This window comes from Periophthalmus magnuspinnatus, chromosome 5, assembly GCF_009829125.3.
Source record: "Periophthalmus magnuspinnatus isolate fPerMag1 chromosome 5, fPerMag1.2.pri, whole genome shotgun sequence".
In the NCBI taxonomy this organism is placed as follows: domain Eukaryota; kingdom Metazoa; phylum Chordata; class Actinopteri; order Gobiiformes; family Gobiidae; genus Periophthalmus; species Periophthalmus magnuspinnatus.
Genome location: NC_047130.1, coordinates 27,535,282 through 27,550,030, shown reverse-complemented (window position 1 = coordinate 27,550,030; position 14,749 = coordinate 27,535,282). Strand labels below are relative to the sequence as shown.

General features: G+C 38.8%; 1 protein-coding gene across 2 annotated transcripts in view; it reads left to right on the top strand.

Moving 5' to 3' along the window:
* Nucleotides 1–14,749, top strand: part of cntn4 (contactin 4) — a 154,535-nt gene that overhangs the window by 53,176 nt on the left and 86,610 nt on the right. For both annotated transcript variants that reach the window (XM_033967008.2, XM_055221898.1), the window contains exon 5: nucleotides 4,567–4,662. In XM_033967008.2, the coding sequence (XP_033822899.2) occupies nucleotides 4,567–4,662 (96 nt within the window). The remainder of the gene's footprint in view (nucleotides 1–4,566; nucleotides 4,663–14,749) is intronic.

Here is a 14,749-nt window from a genome sequence, read left to right as displayed (position 1 = left end):
ATAATCATTCGTGGGACACTTGATATAATCGTCCATCTTTTTATCATGATAAACAATATTATTGCGTACCGTCTCATCTGTAATCCAGATACGAACCGATACTAACTACTGACTACCACTAGTGTCAAAACGATATGCTCAAGTATCAATACTGAACAAAAACTCACGAAAAGGAAACGTTTTATAATTTAGAATATTAATGTCGAGTATCGCACCTTTTCTCCAACAACCTGATTCAATTTCTAACCTGACTAAACCATCTTAGTGATAATTGTGCATAATTGATCATTGATGTTCACTTGAGTTATTCCACATCTGGGGCACAGACTTCCAGACAGAGCACATTATTACACACTGGCACCTGAGACACTCCTGGTCACGCTTGGACAGGTCTGCTGAAGGACGATAAGTTGTTGTGGCATTTGGAAAGCTCAAATGTCTGGGAAGTGATCATCAGCCCAAACAGGATCATTGTTTAGAATGCCAAGCCAGGTTTCAAGTAATTGATGTTAATACATTTAGATGGGACATCCCATTTACCTGATCTACACCGATTAATCATTGTATCATTGCCACTTTTGCACAATTACACAAGTGCAGACTTACAAAACAAGTGCTAAAAGTTGCAAGAAGAAGAACCTCATTTTTATTCTTTTGATATCTGACCAGAGCGAATACTTACCTGAATGCAACTATTTGGATAATCTCACATTAGTTGAAAAGCCTAGTGAATTGAACATTTGTAGTGGACTTTGGAAGCAAATGGCTTTGTGATGGCTCTAAAGTGGTGTGTCCACAGCTGTGTGAGTTCTGAGGAGCCAGTCTCCAGACAGTCCTCACACAGACCTTTAGCTTTACACAGCTGTATTGTGCACCAAATGAGGCCTCTCCAGCCTTCTTCACAACAATAGCTCTTCTTTTGGTAGTTCGTGGCTTTGTGGTGCTGAATTCATCACCAGTGCCCCATGCTTTCAGCACGAGTGGGGCCACTGCGCTCCACCATTTTCACATGGACAGGGACATTCAGTGAAGTACACAGCAAGGCTTCAAAAGGACACCAGCTTTGATCTCTACCCAAATAATGCCAAAAAGATTTTTGGGTGGAATAAATTCAGTGCCTCAGATGTGTGCTGGCCACTTTGTTCTATAGGCCCATATTTTGGTTAGTTGTGGGTGCTTTTATCTAACCATCTATCATCAGATGAAAGTAAGAGGCCATGCACACAAAAGCTTTTTGGATATTTTTGTAGGAGCGAGTTTGTTTTAGCCAAATCAAAGTAGTTTGTGCATCAGATGGAGCAATATTTGTTAGACTGTCTCCCAATTGATTATTTTGGCACACAATTCCAGATATTGAGCACTAAAGGCAAATCCAGGTAAGTATAGTTCCCTTTAATCAGTGCTCTTTGATGAGCTACAGCAGTCTCAGATAAAAGCTCCTGACAACAGGGAAGTCAATTAGGCCTGCTACACCATTAATCACCTCCAAGTGACAGTTTAGAGATAACCAGACAAGCAGACGTTCCTTTGAAGCCCACTGGAAGGTAGCAATTTGTAAAATATGACAAGCTATAAAAATAAATTGTCTAATTCAGCTTGATGGAGTTCTACACTCACCGTAACGCTCTCACAAAATCATCCTAAATCCACATCTCAGACATGCATGGCACACCTCCCCTCTCCTCACGTCCTCCTGGTGTCGGAGCCCCAGAAAATATAATTTAGGGGGACAGTGATTCGCAGAGTAAAAATGACTACGGACAGCAAATTTGTCATCCGTCTATGGACTTCTTTCACATGCTCAATTATTCTGGGGCAGTGGTGGCGTGTTGTTTTTCCAGTCTGGAACAGCGGGCAAACAAGTTCATAAATCAGACCAGTAGATCTGCATGTTATGAGAGGTTTAATGCTGAATTCCTGCTTCTGCTCTGGCTGATAGATCTTCTGTACACTCACTTTTTCACAGCCAGTTCTGAATCTCCATGGAGGGAGTATTTTGCTTCTTCTTACACATTTTACTTCTAACATATATAACATATTTAGATTGAAGTTGCTATACTCACCAAAAACAACATATTAACACATTTTATAAGTTTCAGAGCACTATCACAACACAATCAGCTGCATCCCACTAATGAAACTACTGCACATTACATCAGGTTTGTCAAGTTGCTGTGTACAGTTTTATATCATGTTTTTGTATATTTATGGACAATTGCCGTGTGGAAGCATGGATGACATAAGGTTGTGAGCTCAGCGTTACACAGAATCTTACAGCAAACGAAGGTTTGAATAGGGGCTGGGAGACAAATTACTGAAACATGCAAGGATGACATCTAAAACCTCTTCAGGCAGGTTTTGGATGAGGGAACAATGTTCTAACATGGTAGAATGTGTTAGAATTAGATTTTGCCTAATGCTCTCTCACTAAGCACGTTCAATCAAATTAACTTAATATTTAGTTAAAGAATGTATTTAGTTTGTACTCAAATAATGCTAAATTGTTCTACAAGTCAAGATTTACATTTCCTTGAGCAGGCTTGAGCAGTACCTCAGTGGTTGCTATGGTTTCCCTTTGGGGCAATGTTTGAACTACTCAGACTTATTTTTCCAGTGTGTTCTTTTATGAACAGTATCACTTTTACACCACAAATTCACAGGTCAAAAGTTCACAATTGCACCACATTGTGGACATCAGCTCCGTCAATCTTGAATGACAGCTTGTAATGGAGAAACAACATAATAATAAAAAATCCCACTGTCAGGTGCTGCACAGGTATCACAGTATCGGCCCAGACAGCTCTCTGACAGGAAGGAGAGGCAGAAAGTGTTGTTCTTCAAGTAAACATGTCAATCAAACCAGCAGAACTGAATGTATTACCACGGTGTACTCAGAGTACATTTTTGCTTATAAAAGTTGCCTGGACATTGCTTTAGCATTTTCTCATTGCAAAGGCAACAAATAAAACAACTCTTTTACTAGAGCTCAATGTAACTCTCAATGAACATCTACAACGCGCCTCAGCCGGCTGAATGTCTGTGTTCTCACAGTGTGGACTGATAACCTCAATAACCTTTGCTTAGAAAGTGTTGCACTGAAAGGTTATTACCCTTTTGTTCACATATTAACAGTACACTTTCAAAACAAATTTATACTTGTACTTATCAGGCACAATTACACATTGGATTTCCTTCAATCATTGATTGAAAATGTCTTCCATATGGCAGTGGAAACATCTAGAACAAAACTAATTAAGAGTCATTTGGAGTCACCAAGCATACACTAAATCAAAAAATGATGAAAAGGAAATCTCCGTATTATTTACTGCCTGTAAGAAAACTGAGTACTGAGGACATTCATTATAAGGAACTCAAAAGTGTTATATCTGTGTGATCTACAGTAATGGCCCCGAGAACAGGGGAATGAAAAGAATCAAGTGTGTCATTTCAAATATGCAATTATACAACACTGTAAAACTGTAGGTCTGCAGTCACACGCCGCACACAACAGCACTTCTACAGTTAAGCAAAGTGTTTTTCACCTTGGTGCTTGTGCAGTTTCTGAATCTCGTTTTAAATTCCTAATGTTTATCACAGCTACTGCCTGATTGTTGTTTCAGGAGGCAGTTAAGCACTCTTTTTAACTGGTGACATGTCTTCAAAACCTTAATGTTGTCATAATGTGAAATATCAAAGAAAGCAAAATTATTCAAATTGCTTATCTATTCATTAATTATGTGATTATGTGACTATTCCCATTAGTCACATAATTATGAGAGGCCCCTCCTGTAAAACTTGAGGAAATCCTAAAGTTGAATTTGAATGAGGTTTGGTTAGATATTTAATTGGCACACACTGATTTCACATTTCACCTCTGCTCACATTGGGTTAGGATTAGTTTACATTGCTCAAACTGTCCTTGCTAAATCAGAGCCTTTTTTCTTCTAATTACACTCAATAAATTATAAATCAGATGTTATGTCCAGACACTTATGTAGTAATTTCCCTAAAACATACTCGAGCAATTTGTCTGACCTCTACTTTCTACTTTAAATGTGTCAAAATGCTGCAGGATTAATAGAGTAAAGGTTTTCTGTGCAGGACTCAAAGCCTGTATGCAGATGACGTGGACGGGCTCCCTTGTTGTCTTAAAGCCCTGTAACCAGCTGGTGAAGCAGTAGGTTTGATGTGAAATTAGCATCGCATGACATTAAAATATAGACAAATGTGTACAGTATAAAGCCAGTTAGAAAAGGCACCATGGTTTGGGATTTTAGCTGCTTCCTCCTCGTTTTTCCCTTGTGCATAAATTACTGTTTATTCAACCCAAACAAGGATGTATTTCACATCAAAAACACATAATAATTCATGATATAAACGGAACAAAAGCGGGCCCATGATTGAACCCCGTTGGTTTGCCCCAGGGTTACTATAATTGGGCGCTAATAATTGCCCGGCCGATGTGTGCCGACATCATCATATTTATTATTCTTTGGTCCAAGGTGTGAATGCTGAATCGTATGAATATAGTGCCTTTGTTGCTTACTGTTTGCTCGTCTCGTTTAGATTTGGAACACTTCAAGACCCAAAGGAGAAGCTCAGTGTCAGTTCGGGAAGGACAAGGGGTGGTGCTGCTGTGTGGCCCTCCTCCGCATTCTGGAGGTAAGACATTTTTAAATTTTACACCAAAACACACCTTGAACAATATAAGTGCGTAGATACTGTTCAAGATAAACTCATTCCATGTGACCTTTCTGATTACTCATCACCATGCAACTTAGTGACTGGAATCTCAAGAAGTGTATTTCATCAAAAGTACCAGGGGAAGCTTGGAAGTTACAGTGTTCTCTAGCAGCAGCCTTAAGATGTATTTATGAACCATACACCTAGGAGACACTCTGGAGATTGAAGACACGAAACACCTTCAGATAGTTTCAGAATGAATGCAAAAAATAAATAAAAAAGAACTACCCTAGGTGCGTTTTTGGGGTTATATTTAATCTAGTCTGTATAAGCGACTGCAGTACTGTAAAACTGTCTTTACAAACAAAAGCTCGACGGAAATGTTGGATGTTTTAGTTGAAATCTTTGAACTGAGCTGTCAGTCATATCCCCAATTAAGATGATCCAGGTACAATTTTAAAAACTCCAAATCAGTTTAATGCGAGTTACTCTTGATGACTGTAAAAACTGAACACTTTGTCATAACTGCTGGTTGTGGCACGTCTCCGGTGTGTGCAGCGAGGAAGAGAAATGCATGAGCAGGTTATACAGTCAGCTCTTCATATTTCCGGTTTGAAGGCAGCAGATGCATCCTCTCCCAGCTCTCTCCTTTCCTCAGTTCTTGTGAAAAGACTAAATGTAACACCTGGTGGGCTTTACTCTCCCCCCCAGTGACAGCCTCAAAAACAGTTTCCTGCTGAACCGTGCTGGTTCGCTCTGCTAATCTGGAATTCTAGTGCTGCTCGCATCTGACTGAGGCGTTACCTACGGACTGGCTGCTGGTTACAGGAAGTTTTAATGTTTTTAAATGAATGAATGCTTGTTGGTAAAATGGTATTGCAATTTACTCAGTATTAAAAATGTTACATTCACGAGACAGAAATGAACCTTTCCTGAATAGCTTTAGAATGATCTTGAGCTGTAACGGCACAAGTATAAGACCACAGACTAGTAAATGCCTATGGACCACTATGGAACCAACCTGGACCACTGAAGAATTAATTAAACATAAGACTGGTTGACTGACTTGTCTAAAAGAAGAGTGTCTTTCATCGCTGAAGTATCGAAGTCAAATTGTCATGTCTGTTCCTTAGTATCGAAGTAGAGTTAGAAATTTTAGTATCGTGACCACATTTCTTGCTGGGTTCATCCTATAATCTTCTTTTTTGATCTTAATGGACAATCACAGAGGTGTCAAACTCAAATTCACAGTGGGCCAAAATTAAAACTTGAGACAAATTCACAGGACAAACTCATTATTTATTGAAAAATTGACTGCACCTGATGTGTAATGTTTAACCTTTTCATATAGAAACAAACTTAGTTTTGCTTAAATACAAGTTTGATATTACAAACATATGAGAAATTCAATGTGAAATGAATGACACAGCTCTAGTATTTTCTTATTCAAATAAATCAAATACATCATCTCTCTCTGTAGCTTTTCAAGTTTCTTTATAAAGTAAATATTTATTTTCACAGGCCAACAACAAAATAATAATAATAATAATAATTTCATTCACTGAAAATTTGACTTTCAAACTATCAACAGTCCATGCCTTGGAGAAGAAAAAGTGCACAGAGAAAACATTATATTCAAGCTCAATTTGCTACACTGATTTACTGGTTTACTTTGTGCATTGGTCTCCACTGCGCACCAACGTACTAGCAAAGCATTCTGAGATTTGTAGTATTAGTGGTGCACAACATTTGATATGATCTCACGGGCCAAATATAATTACACCGCGGGCCAGATTTGACCCCTGGGCCTGAGTTTGACATATGTGGACTATCAGAGTGATGGTTCCATTAACAGAAATATCACAACAAGTAACTACAGGAAATGAATATTGAGAAGAGAAAGTCTCCAAACCCTATGCCCTATACATTTTGCCACGATTGCTGAGTAGTACAGACACAGAACGTCTTCCTGTCCCCAATCAAATTTACAGAGCCAACAGCAGCTGTCAATTAAACAGTCTATTTCTGTGACTTGCATGTCTCCACTCAAACAGAAGCTTCAATTGCTTTGACACTGTCGCACGCACTAGCTTTGGCTTCTATGTGATGTTGAATTCTTCAGACAAAAGCTATATTTGACAACCATTCACCAAAAGTCTTCTCATTCTTAATTAAATTTTAGCACGCCCAGTGTCTGTAAATATCACCTTTAAGTCAAGTCTGTAGGTTTTAAGAAAGGCCAATGGTGAAAGAGGGAACTAAAGGGTTTTGACACCATTGAACAAAAGATCTGGCACTCACGTAAGAGAACAAATATTCAATGAACCATGCACAGTTATATTTCCTTTATCCAAAATACAGCAGAATGTTTGTACTGTTGTGGATGTATATAGAATAATAAAAGAACTATTTTATAATGATGACACAATTTACTATGTCTCCATAAATACAATGTTCTCTCGCCCCAAAAGCAATACAACAAGTTTATTTTCCAATATAAATGAGTCTTTTACTGTGATGTTGCCCACTTTTATAACACATTTGGGCAGATCAGGTGGGATAACTGTGACTATGATAAAATTATACTTCATAAGGTACACCATACTGGGTAGTAGTGTATCCAGACATGCAGTTTCCTTTTGTAACACATTGTTTTGAGTGTTGTTTTAGAAGAGATTCAAATATCACTAATTATTTCACTTTGTCTAACATTCTGTGTGGGTGAAGAAAGTAAAAACTAATTGTTGGATTGACCTGCGAATGTGACAGGTGTGTGGGAGAACTTTCTCTGATTTAGTCTTGCACAAAAATCAAGTGTTTAATAGCATTCGAATGTTCACAGAAATAGTCTGAGTTAGCCATTTTTATTCCTATTATTTGCTAAAATTTCAGAGCACGAACATGAATAAAAAAAAAAAAAAAATCATCAGTAAAATTTAATCTGAACAAATAATCTATGTCCTTTGAATTTGAACTATGATCATCAAAGCACAACTGTAATAGATTCTAGTAAACATACTTTACTCTCTCTTAATTGGTCTGCAAATCAAAATGAACACTTGTCTCTAAACAAAATAAACCTTATGCTGCTGTAGTGATTACTGTGGAAGCAGATCATAGCAATCAGGGAACTGCCAATATCTCAGCACTCAGCAGACTGTCTGGTTTTAGATCATTTACCCACGCTAATCACTGATGCATTATGTGGCATTCTGTTTTCATTCCCCTCATCTACAAATGGAATATCAAATACAAGTGCAGAAGTTACTCAAATTCACAAATAGTCCTGCTTATTCATTCATTCTTGTATTACAACATACTGCCTATAAGCACATCCTATTACTCCACGTCTGGAATCAACATGTCAACACAACACAACACAACACAACACACTACATGCAGGTGCACTCTCACTGTGCAATGTCTCCTGCTCTAGAGTATGGAGCTGTTCTGCCACTCTCGGAACATTTTTTATTAGAGACTAATCATTTAGAATTGACAAAGATTCATATTGCAGAAAAACAATTAACTTTCACTCCATTAATCAAACATGGATTTTATCACAACTGTCCATCAATCATTGTCCAGAAGCATCTAAAACTGTCATTATTAACTCATGATTGATGAAGTATCGTAACATTTCTTCCATTCAATAAATAAAAATTAAATTAAAGGAAAAGACATTAGACCCATTAATGAAGTTTTCTCCTTATTGATTGTCGGGTGTGTTCAGAGCGTTCATGGAGCACGTGGCAGAATGTTCTTAATCCTTTCATTTAGTGACTGTAAAACTACAAAAGCATGATTGTCAGCTCAAAGTTGTCGTGTGTGTGTGTGTCTCATTTTCAAACCATAGAGGAGGGAGTTCCCTGTGACACTGAACTCATTTCCAGCTCTCACAAATCCTTTGGCAGATTGTTGGTATTCACTTGCATGAATTTCTGGAATCATGCATCATACTGTCATACGGCGTCACGGAGCAGGGTGAGCACAGCCAAGCAGCTCTCATCCCAAAAAGTATGACTTATCTGACTATTTCTTCTGCATTCACTGGAGTTGCTTGTACAATACTCTATGGGGAGAATCAAAATGTTCTTTTTTACATAAAACGTCAGGTACCCCATCTCAATAAAGGTGGATGGCTGGAAGTTGTTTGTGCCTATACTTGTTGGAGCAGTTAACTGTAAAATACTATGTGGAACTGTAACTCTCAGTCTGATTGAGAAAAATGGTTTATTTAGCCGTGTAGGACACTTGTTTACTCCAATGGCGCAGGCTGCTGATGCACACATTTTAGACACATTTTTATCCGGGATTATTCTGCCCTTAATCTGATTAGCAGACGACACATTTCTCCATCTCCAAGCTCAATAATCTCCCCGTTCAGCGCCTGCTTTCAGCTTCCTCTGCCTCTGTTCATGTGTCTGGGGCTAAAGCTTTGTGGAGTGATTCCTATGTCAGTGTCACTGCTCTGTTTGACATCACATTTGAGGAGAAACAGCACTGACACCGAGCTAACAACATGACAGCAGCACGAAACCAGACACACTCACAGTGAAGACAAGTTTTGCATCACATCTGAGCAGGTCTCTAAAGAGCAGCCGCTGCACAAGTCCAAAGTCTGAATGGGTGGGATGGTGCAAAAGTCTGGGTTGATATGTGTGGCTAATTCAGGGTTGAAATGTAGGTTGATGTTATAAAAGTTCATAATTTCATGGGAGATTTACAGTTTTTGAGAGAAATATCCAAATGTATGATCCGCACATTTTTAACTTGTATGTGTAGGGCTGGACACAGAAATTTGGTTCCAAGTAGGCACCAAATGAAACGGTCCAGCACTAAAAAGCTAACGTTCGTTCAGTGCCAGCTCTCGGTTCCTTGGCTTTAAATGTCAATGGGCTAATACATACACTGCACTAATTTATTTAACAGTAGTCCAGGTGCTCAAAAGTCATGACTGCGCTCTACACAAACGAATGGCACAGACATTTTAACATAGTCCTACATGTGTCCAAAGTGCAGTCATCATCTTACCAGTACAACAGAAGAGATGAAGAAACAGTGTCCAGAGCTGCAACTTTTATCCATCTGAAAACACATCAGGTCTCCAGTGAGGGACCTTTACAGCGTCTCAAAGTCAAAGTGTGTAATAATAAATCCACATCCAGTCACAGTCTACAGTGCCTGTGTAAAGCTGAAGCCAAAAACCGGTAATATGAACCAAACTTTGCCAACATCATCCTCAATCCTGGTAAAAGCGTAATTCACAAATAAATGTGTTATAGTAAACATATGCATTGTGCAGCGCATGTGCATAACGAGGCACTTAATTTACACTTAAAAAATGAAAACACCTAAAAACTGTTCAGCTGCTGGTATTGAATAGCAGGTATTAAGGTACTGGTATCGAAAAAAATCTAATGATACCCAGCCCTATATGATGGGTCTTGCCAAACTTGTGTTATGGCTTGAATTCTTTTTGCATGACTACAATCATCTTTGGTGTTGAATAATGAGGCCACTTTCTGAAGCTAATGTGAAAAAAAAAAAAAAAAAAAAAATCACTTTTGTATTTATTTATACTGACAGAGACTTTGAACTTTTTGATGTTTTTTGTTCCCTGTGGATAAACCCAGTAATTACAGAGATCATCAATCTGCCAGTTACACTGCAGTTTTGGCCTTTTTTACCCTAAATCTTCTTTACTTGTATTGTTATAGATTTCTTTACCTGAAACCTTTATTCATGAATATGTCTGCTTGCGTCACACTCAACCTTCATAATACCATTGGTTGTTATGCACAGGTGTATCTGTGTGTGTGTTAGCCTACAGGAAGATGTGTCCAGTGGCCTTGAGCCACTTGGACTAGACTAAACTCTTGTTGTTTTGATGGTATAAATACACTGTATGTGTGTTCATTTGTGAGCTGAGGGCGAAGCGACACTATTAGGGAGAACAGCTCATGGATCAATTGTTCCCAATTGATCCAATAAACCAGACTTTTTGACTCAAGACAACTTCTTTGTGGAGGTATGTGTTCACTTTGTGTGCAGTTGTTTGAACTTTTGAGATCCATAAACTTTAGAGATTCATATGTCTTCTGTAGTTCTCGTCGGCTCAGCATTAGCAGTTTTGGCATTAGATTATCAAATCCTCCCTGTCAAAGCCCGAGCTCAGCAAATCTCAGAAGCTAAACAGGGCTGGGCTTGATTGATACATTGTCTAGTATGAATACGGTTTGTGCATGAGTGTTGGTGTTGGTCGGACTAATGGTGATGGTCAGTCTGCCCTAGGGCAGCTATGGCTACAATAGTAGTTTACCACCACCAAGTATGGAATAGCTGAATAATGCTTAAAATTGTAAATCGACTTTGAGCATTTGGAAATGCACTATGTATGACTAACGCCTTATTTTTATTAGTAACATGAAAATCCAAAGGGGAGAGCAGGTTTTGTGTTTATGTATCACCATCTTGTAACCCCTGAAGAAATGTCGATGAATGTTGTTGCCATTCATTCAAATATAGCCTGTGGATGAATTTTGTGGCCTGATAAGCAGGTCTGTTAATACATATTGTCAGTGGTTTATGTGCTCACCAAAAATCTGACCATTATCTGAATTCTGGAGATTTTGAAAGGTCATGTAGTTACATCTGATGTGAGTATCTTTCTGATTGTTCACAACTGTGCAGGTTTTGACAAGGAAAATGATGCATAAAAAACAACATAATCAAAGAGAATATCTAAAAGATTAAAAGAGTTATTCAAAATTCGTTGTACTTTGTCATCCAAATGCTAGAGTTCTAAATAAAAACCAAAAAACATTAATTGACACTTGTTACCACATGTTTTGATGATCAGATTTCTCCTGGGTGTGTAAACATACACTAGAAATCAGACCCAGTTATGATTATTCTAGTCATCTCATTTTTACTGGCCATGTAAATCTACCCAATGTGTCAAAACTTGCAAAACATCTTCATCTGTCACATATGAAAGGCTTGTGTTCACTTCTGTTCCTGCCAGCCCTGTTGCTAGTATGAGTGCTACCTGCTGCGCTGTTGTCATATGTGATGTCCTCCAGCTCTGTCGCTGCAAACACAAATCCTACAATCCTCTGAGATCTCCTCCCACAAGAGCAGCCACGTCACCTGCCGCGCACGGGGAAAATAACACGTCAAAAACACCATACAACAACACAGCTGTTTGGCACAAGGCTCACATGTGTTTCTGTCAACTAGTATTTAGACAAACTAGTATTACTGCCATTTAAAACTGGTAAAAAATTGTAATTTGTCTGGTTGAGCTTTTATGTGTAATTTTATTTTGGCTTTTTATTTATTTATTTATTTTTTGTAGACGATACAATTACCAGTTTTTCTTACAAGATGACTGTTGGTTTTAGTTTATCTATTTTTATGTACTACTAGATTGAGAGTATTAGATCTACTCCTCCTTTAGCCTGTTATGACTTGACCCGTGGCAGTGGCGGTGTGCTGTGTCCCCTGTGAGCTGGACCTCTGAGGTGCTCTGTTGTCCCGACTGTCCCAGTGCGCTCGCTCTGATGTGGTGAAAGAATGATGCAAGGCGCTGATTTGCTCCAGAGCCACATGAGCCACAGGAACACGGTGTGCATGTAAAACACATGACCGAATGTTTTCTCTGGTTGCACCTTTGGAACTTTGACTGACATATTTTTATTTGACATGTTGACTATTAAAATTCAAAAGATGTAATTTGAAGAAATACATGATGTAGGAATGTCATTGTTATCAATTCCTTCTGTTAGAATTTTAGAAGATAAAGTTTCTCTCTGGTCCTTAGTATTACTATTTTTGCAAGAGCCAATTCAAACGAAACACATAAAACGAAGTGACCGTGTTAAAGAGTTGGACGGGCTGGTGGTTTTAAGTTATAGTTGACAGTAAGAGTTTATACTTGCATGTTACTAAATGTCATGGCAATAACTAAAGTACTTGTAGTTGAAAACTGATGTAAAGGACAGAAGACAATTCCATGGAAGAATTAATATTACAAATATTTTACAGGACTCCCTTGAAAAAGAGATGATGCTTCTCAAGGGGCCATCTTTAATAATAAAATACATATTATGACCTATAAAGCGTTCGTCTTAGAGCGCTTTTACAGATGCTCAAAGTCAGATTACAGTTCTGTGCATTATTCATTCACTCCATAGTCGCTGGTGGCAAGTTACAATTGTAGCCCCAGCCCTGCCCTGGGATAGACTTACAGAGGCGAGGCTACCAATCTCATACCACATTCATACTAGGCCTGGTATTATCCTGTAGATGCACTAGAACTAGAGGTAAGATCGGGCCTAAAAAATCCAGCCCGACCCGACCCAGGCCCGCGGGTATTAAAGCCCGACCCAGCCCGAGCCCGACCAATTAACTTGATTTGCAGGCCCGAGCCCGAAGCAAACCCGAAATTTCATATTTTATTTGTGAGGATAAATAAAAAAAATAAAGAACCAAACAAAGTTAAACATGCGTAAAAATAAGCCTAGTAATAAAAAAAACCTTCGCCACTAAAGGTACGTTCACACCGGTGCGTCAGGTGCGTCGCGTTCACATGTAAAGTCAATGGTGAACGCGCGTCTTGACCACGCTGCGTTTAACACGCGCGTCCACCATTGACTTTACATGTGAACGCGACGCACCTGACGCACCGGTGTGAACGTACCTTAACGACTGAAAATGGTCTAAGGTCCTGACAGCAAAAGTCCACGCACTTGTCTGTGATGGTCTGCTTAGCGCGAAGAGGTGCGGTCTTTGGGACAAATGATAATATAGATGTTTGACGATCATCACTTTTGCCAGTACAGCTGTTTAAATGCCTGCTCAGCGTCGAGGTGCCAGTCTTTTTGCTCTCGTATGAAAGCAAAGCGCCACATTTACTACATTCAGCGAAGCCAACGCAAGTTTCTGTAGCATTTCCACACCTCAGTCTTGCCGGTGCGTGTTTGCCTTTTCAGTTCCCCTGTCTTTAGTTTATCCTTTACTTCTTGCTGCTCCATACCAGGGATACCAGGTCAAAATAGATGCGGATTTGCGGAGGGGAAGAGGGGGCGTTCACGTGCGCAGAGTGTGCTCTGGCTCTGCAGCTCCTGTTTAGTAGTTAAATAGCAATTACCTTACAGCGCCTTCTCTGTTTTATCCAAATTATTTTTTTTTTATAACAAGTATTCCTAAGTTTAGTATCCACACATTGTTTTAGTATACATTTTTATAAACATATATTTATTTTAAAAAAGTCAGGTAGAGAGAAGCCCGAGCCCGACCCGACCCGAACGTAATGATTGACATTTTAGGCCCGACCCGGCCCGAAATTCGGGTCGGGTCGGGCTCGGGCTTAAGATCTTACCTCTAACTAGAACTACTGCATGTGGCACATACAGTGTTCTCCCATCGAGCTTGTACTAAGGCATGAAAATGAATAAAAAATGTCAAGTATCAAAAGAATGGTAAAATATGATTGTTGATAATAGTGTGTTGTTCTAGGAAAAAACAAATAAACTTGTATCAACTGTTCCCTTTACATCACATTCACATTTTCATACTGCTGCAAGAGTCACATTTTCTTTCGAAACTTTTGGATGTTTATTTTTTTGTCAGATCTGATGGCCTATGATCCAAAACTCTGCGTGCTCACTCAGCAGGGGGAGCTCTCACATCCTAAGCTCCTTATAGTCTTTGCTTTGATTGATGTTTGTGTCAATGTTCCACACTGTCACTTTAAACGGCCTCACTCGGAGCCTTTCTAACAATCTACAGAGAGGAGACTGGATTTATCACTGTCTCTTCCACGTTTCAAGTTATTTCTTATTCCATACAACTTAACTGTGTTTAGTTTCATATATATTATTATCAGAGCAGTATATATATATAAATTGTATATCATAGTATGACATTAAACTCTGTTTCCATGGAGACAACTTACTGGCAACAAAAAACACATGCAACTGAATAAATGCAAGCTAGATTTAATGCCAAACTGTGAAACATTTTACAATGCTGCTTATCTCACACTTTTATCATTCACCTG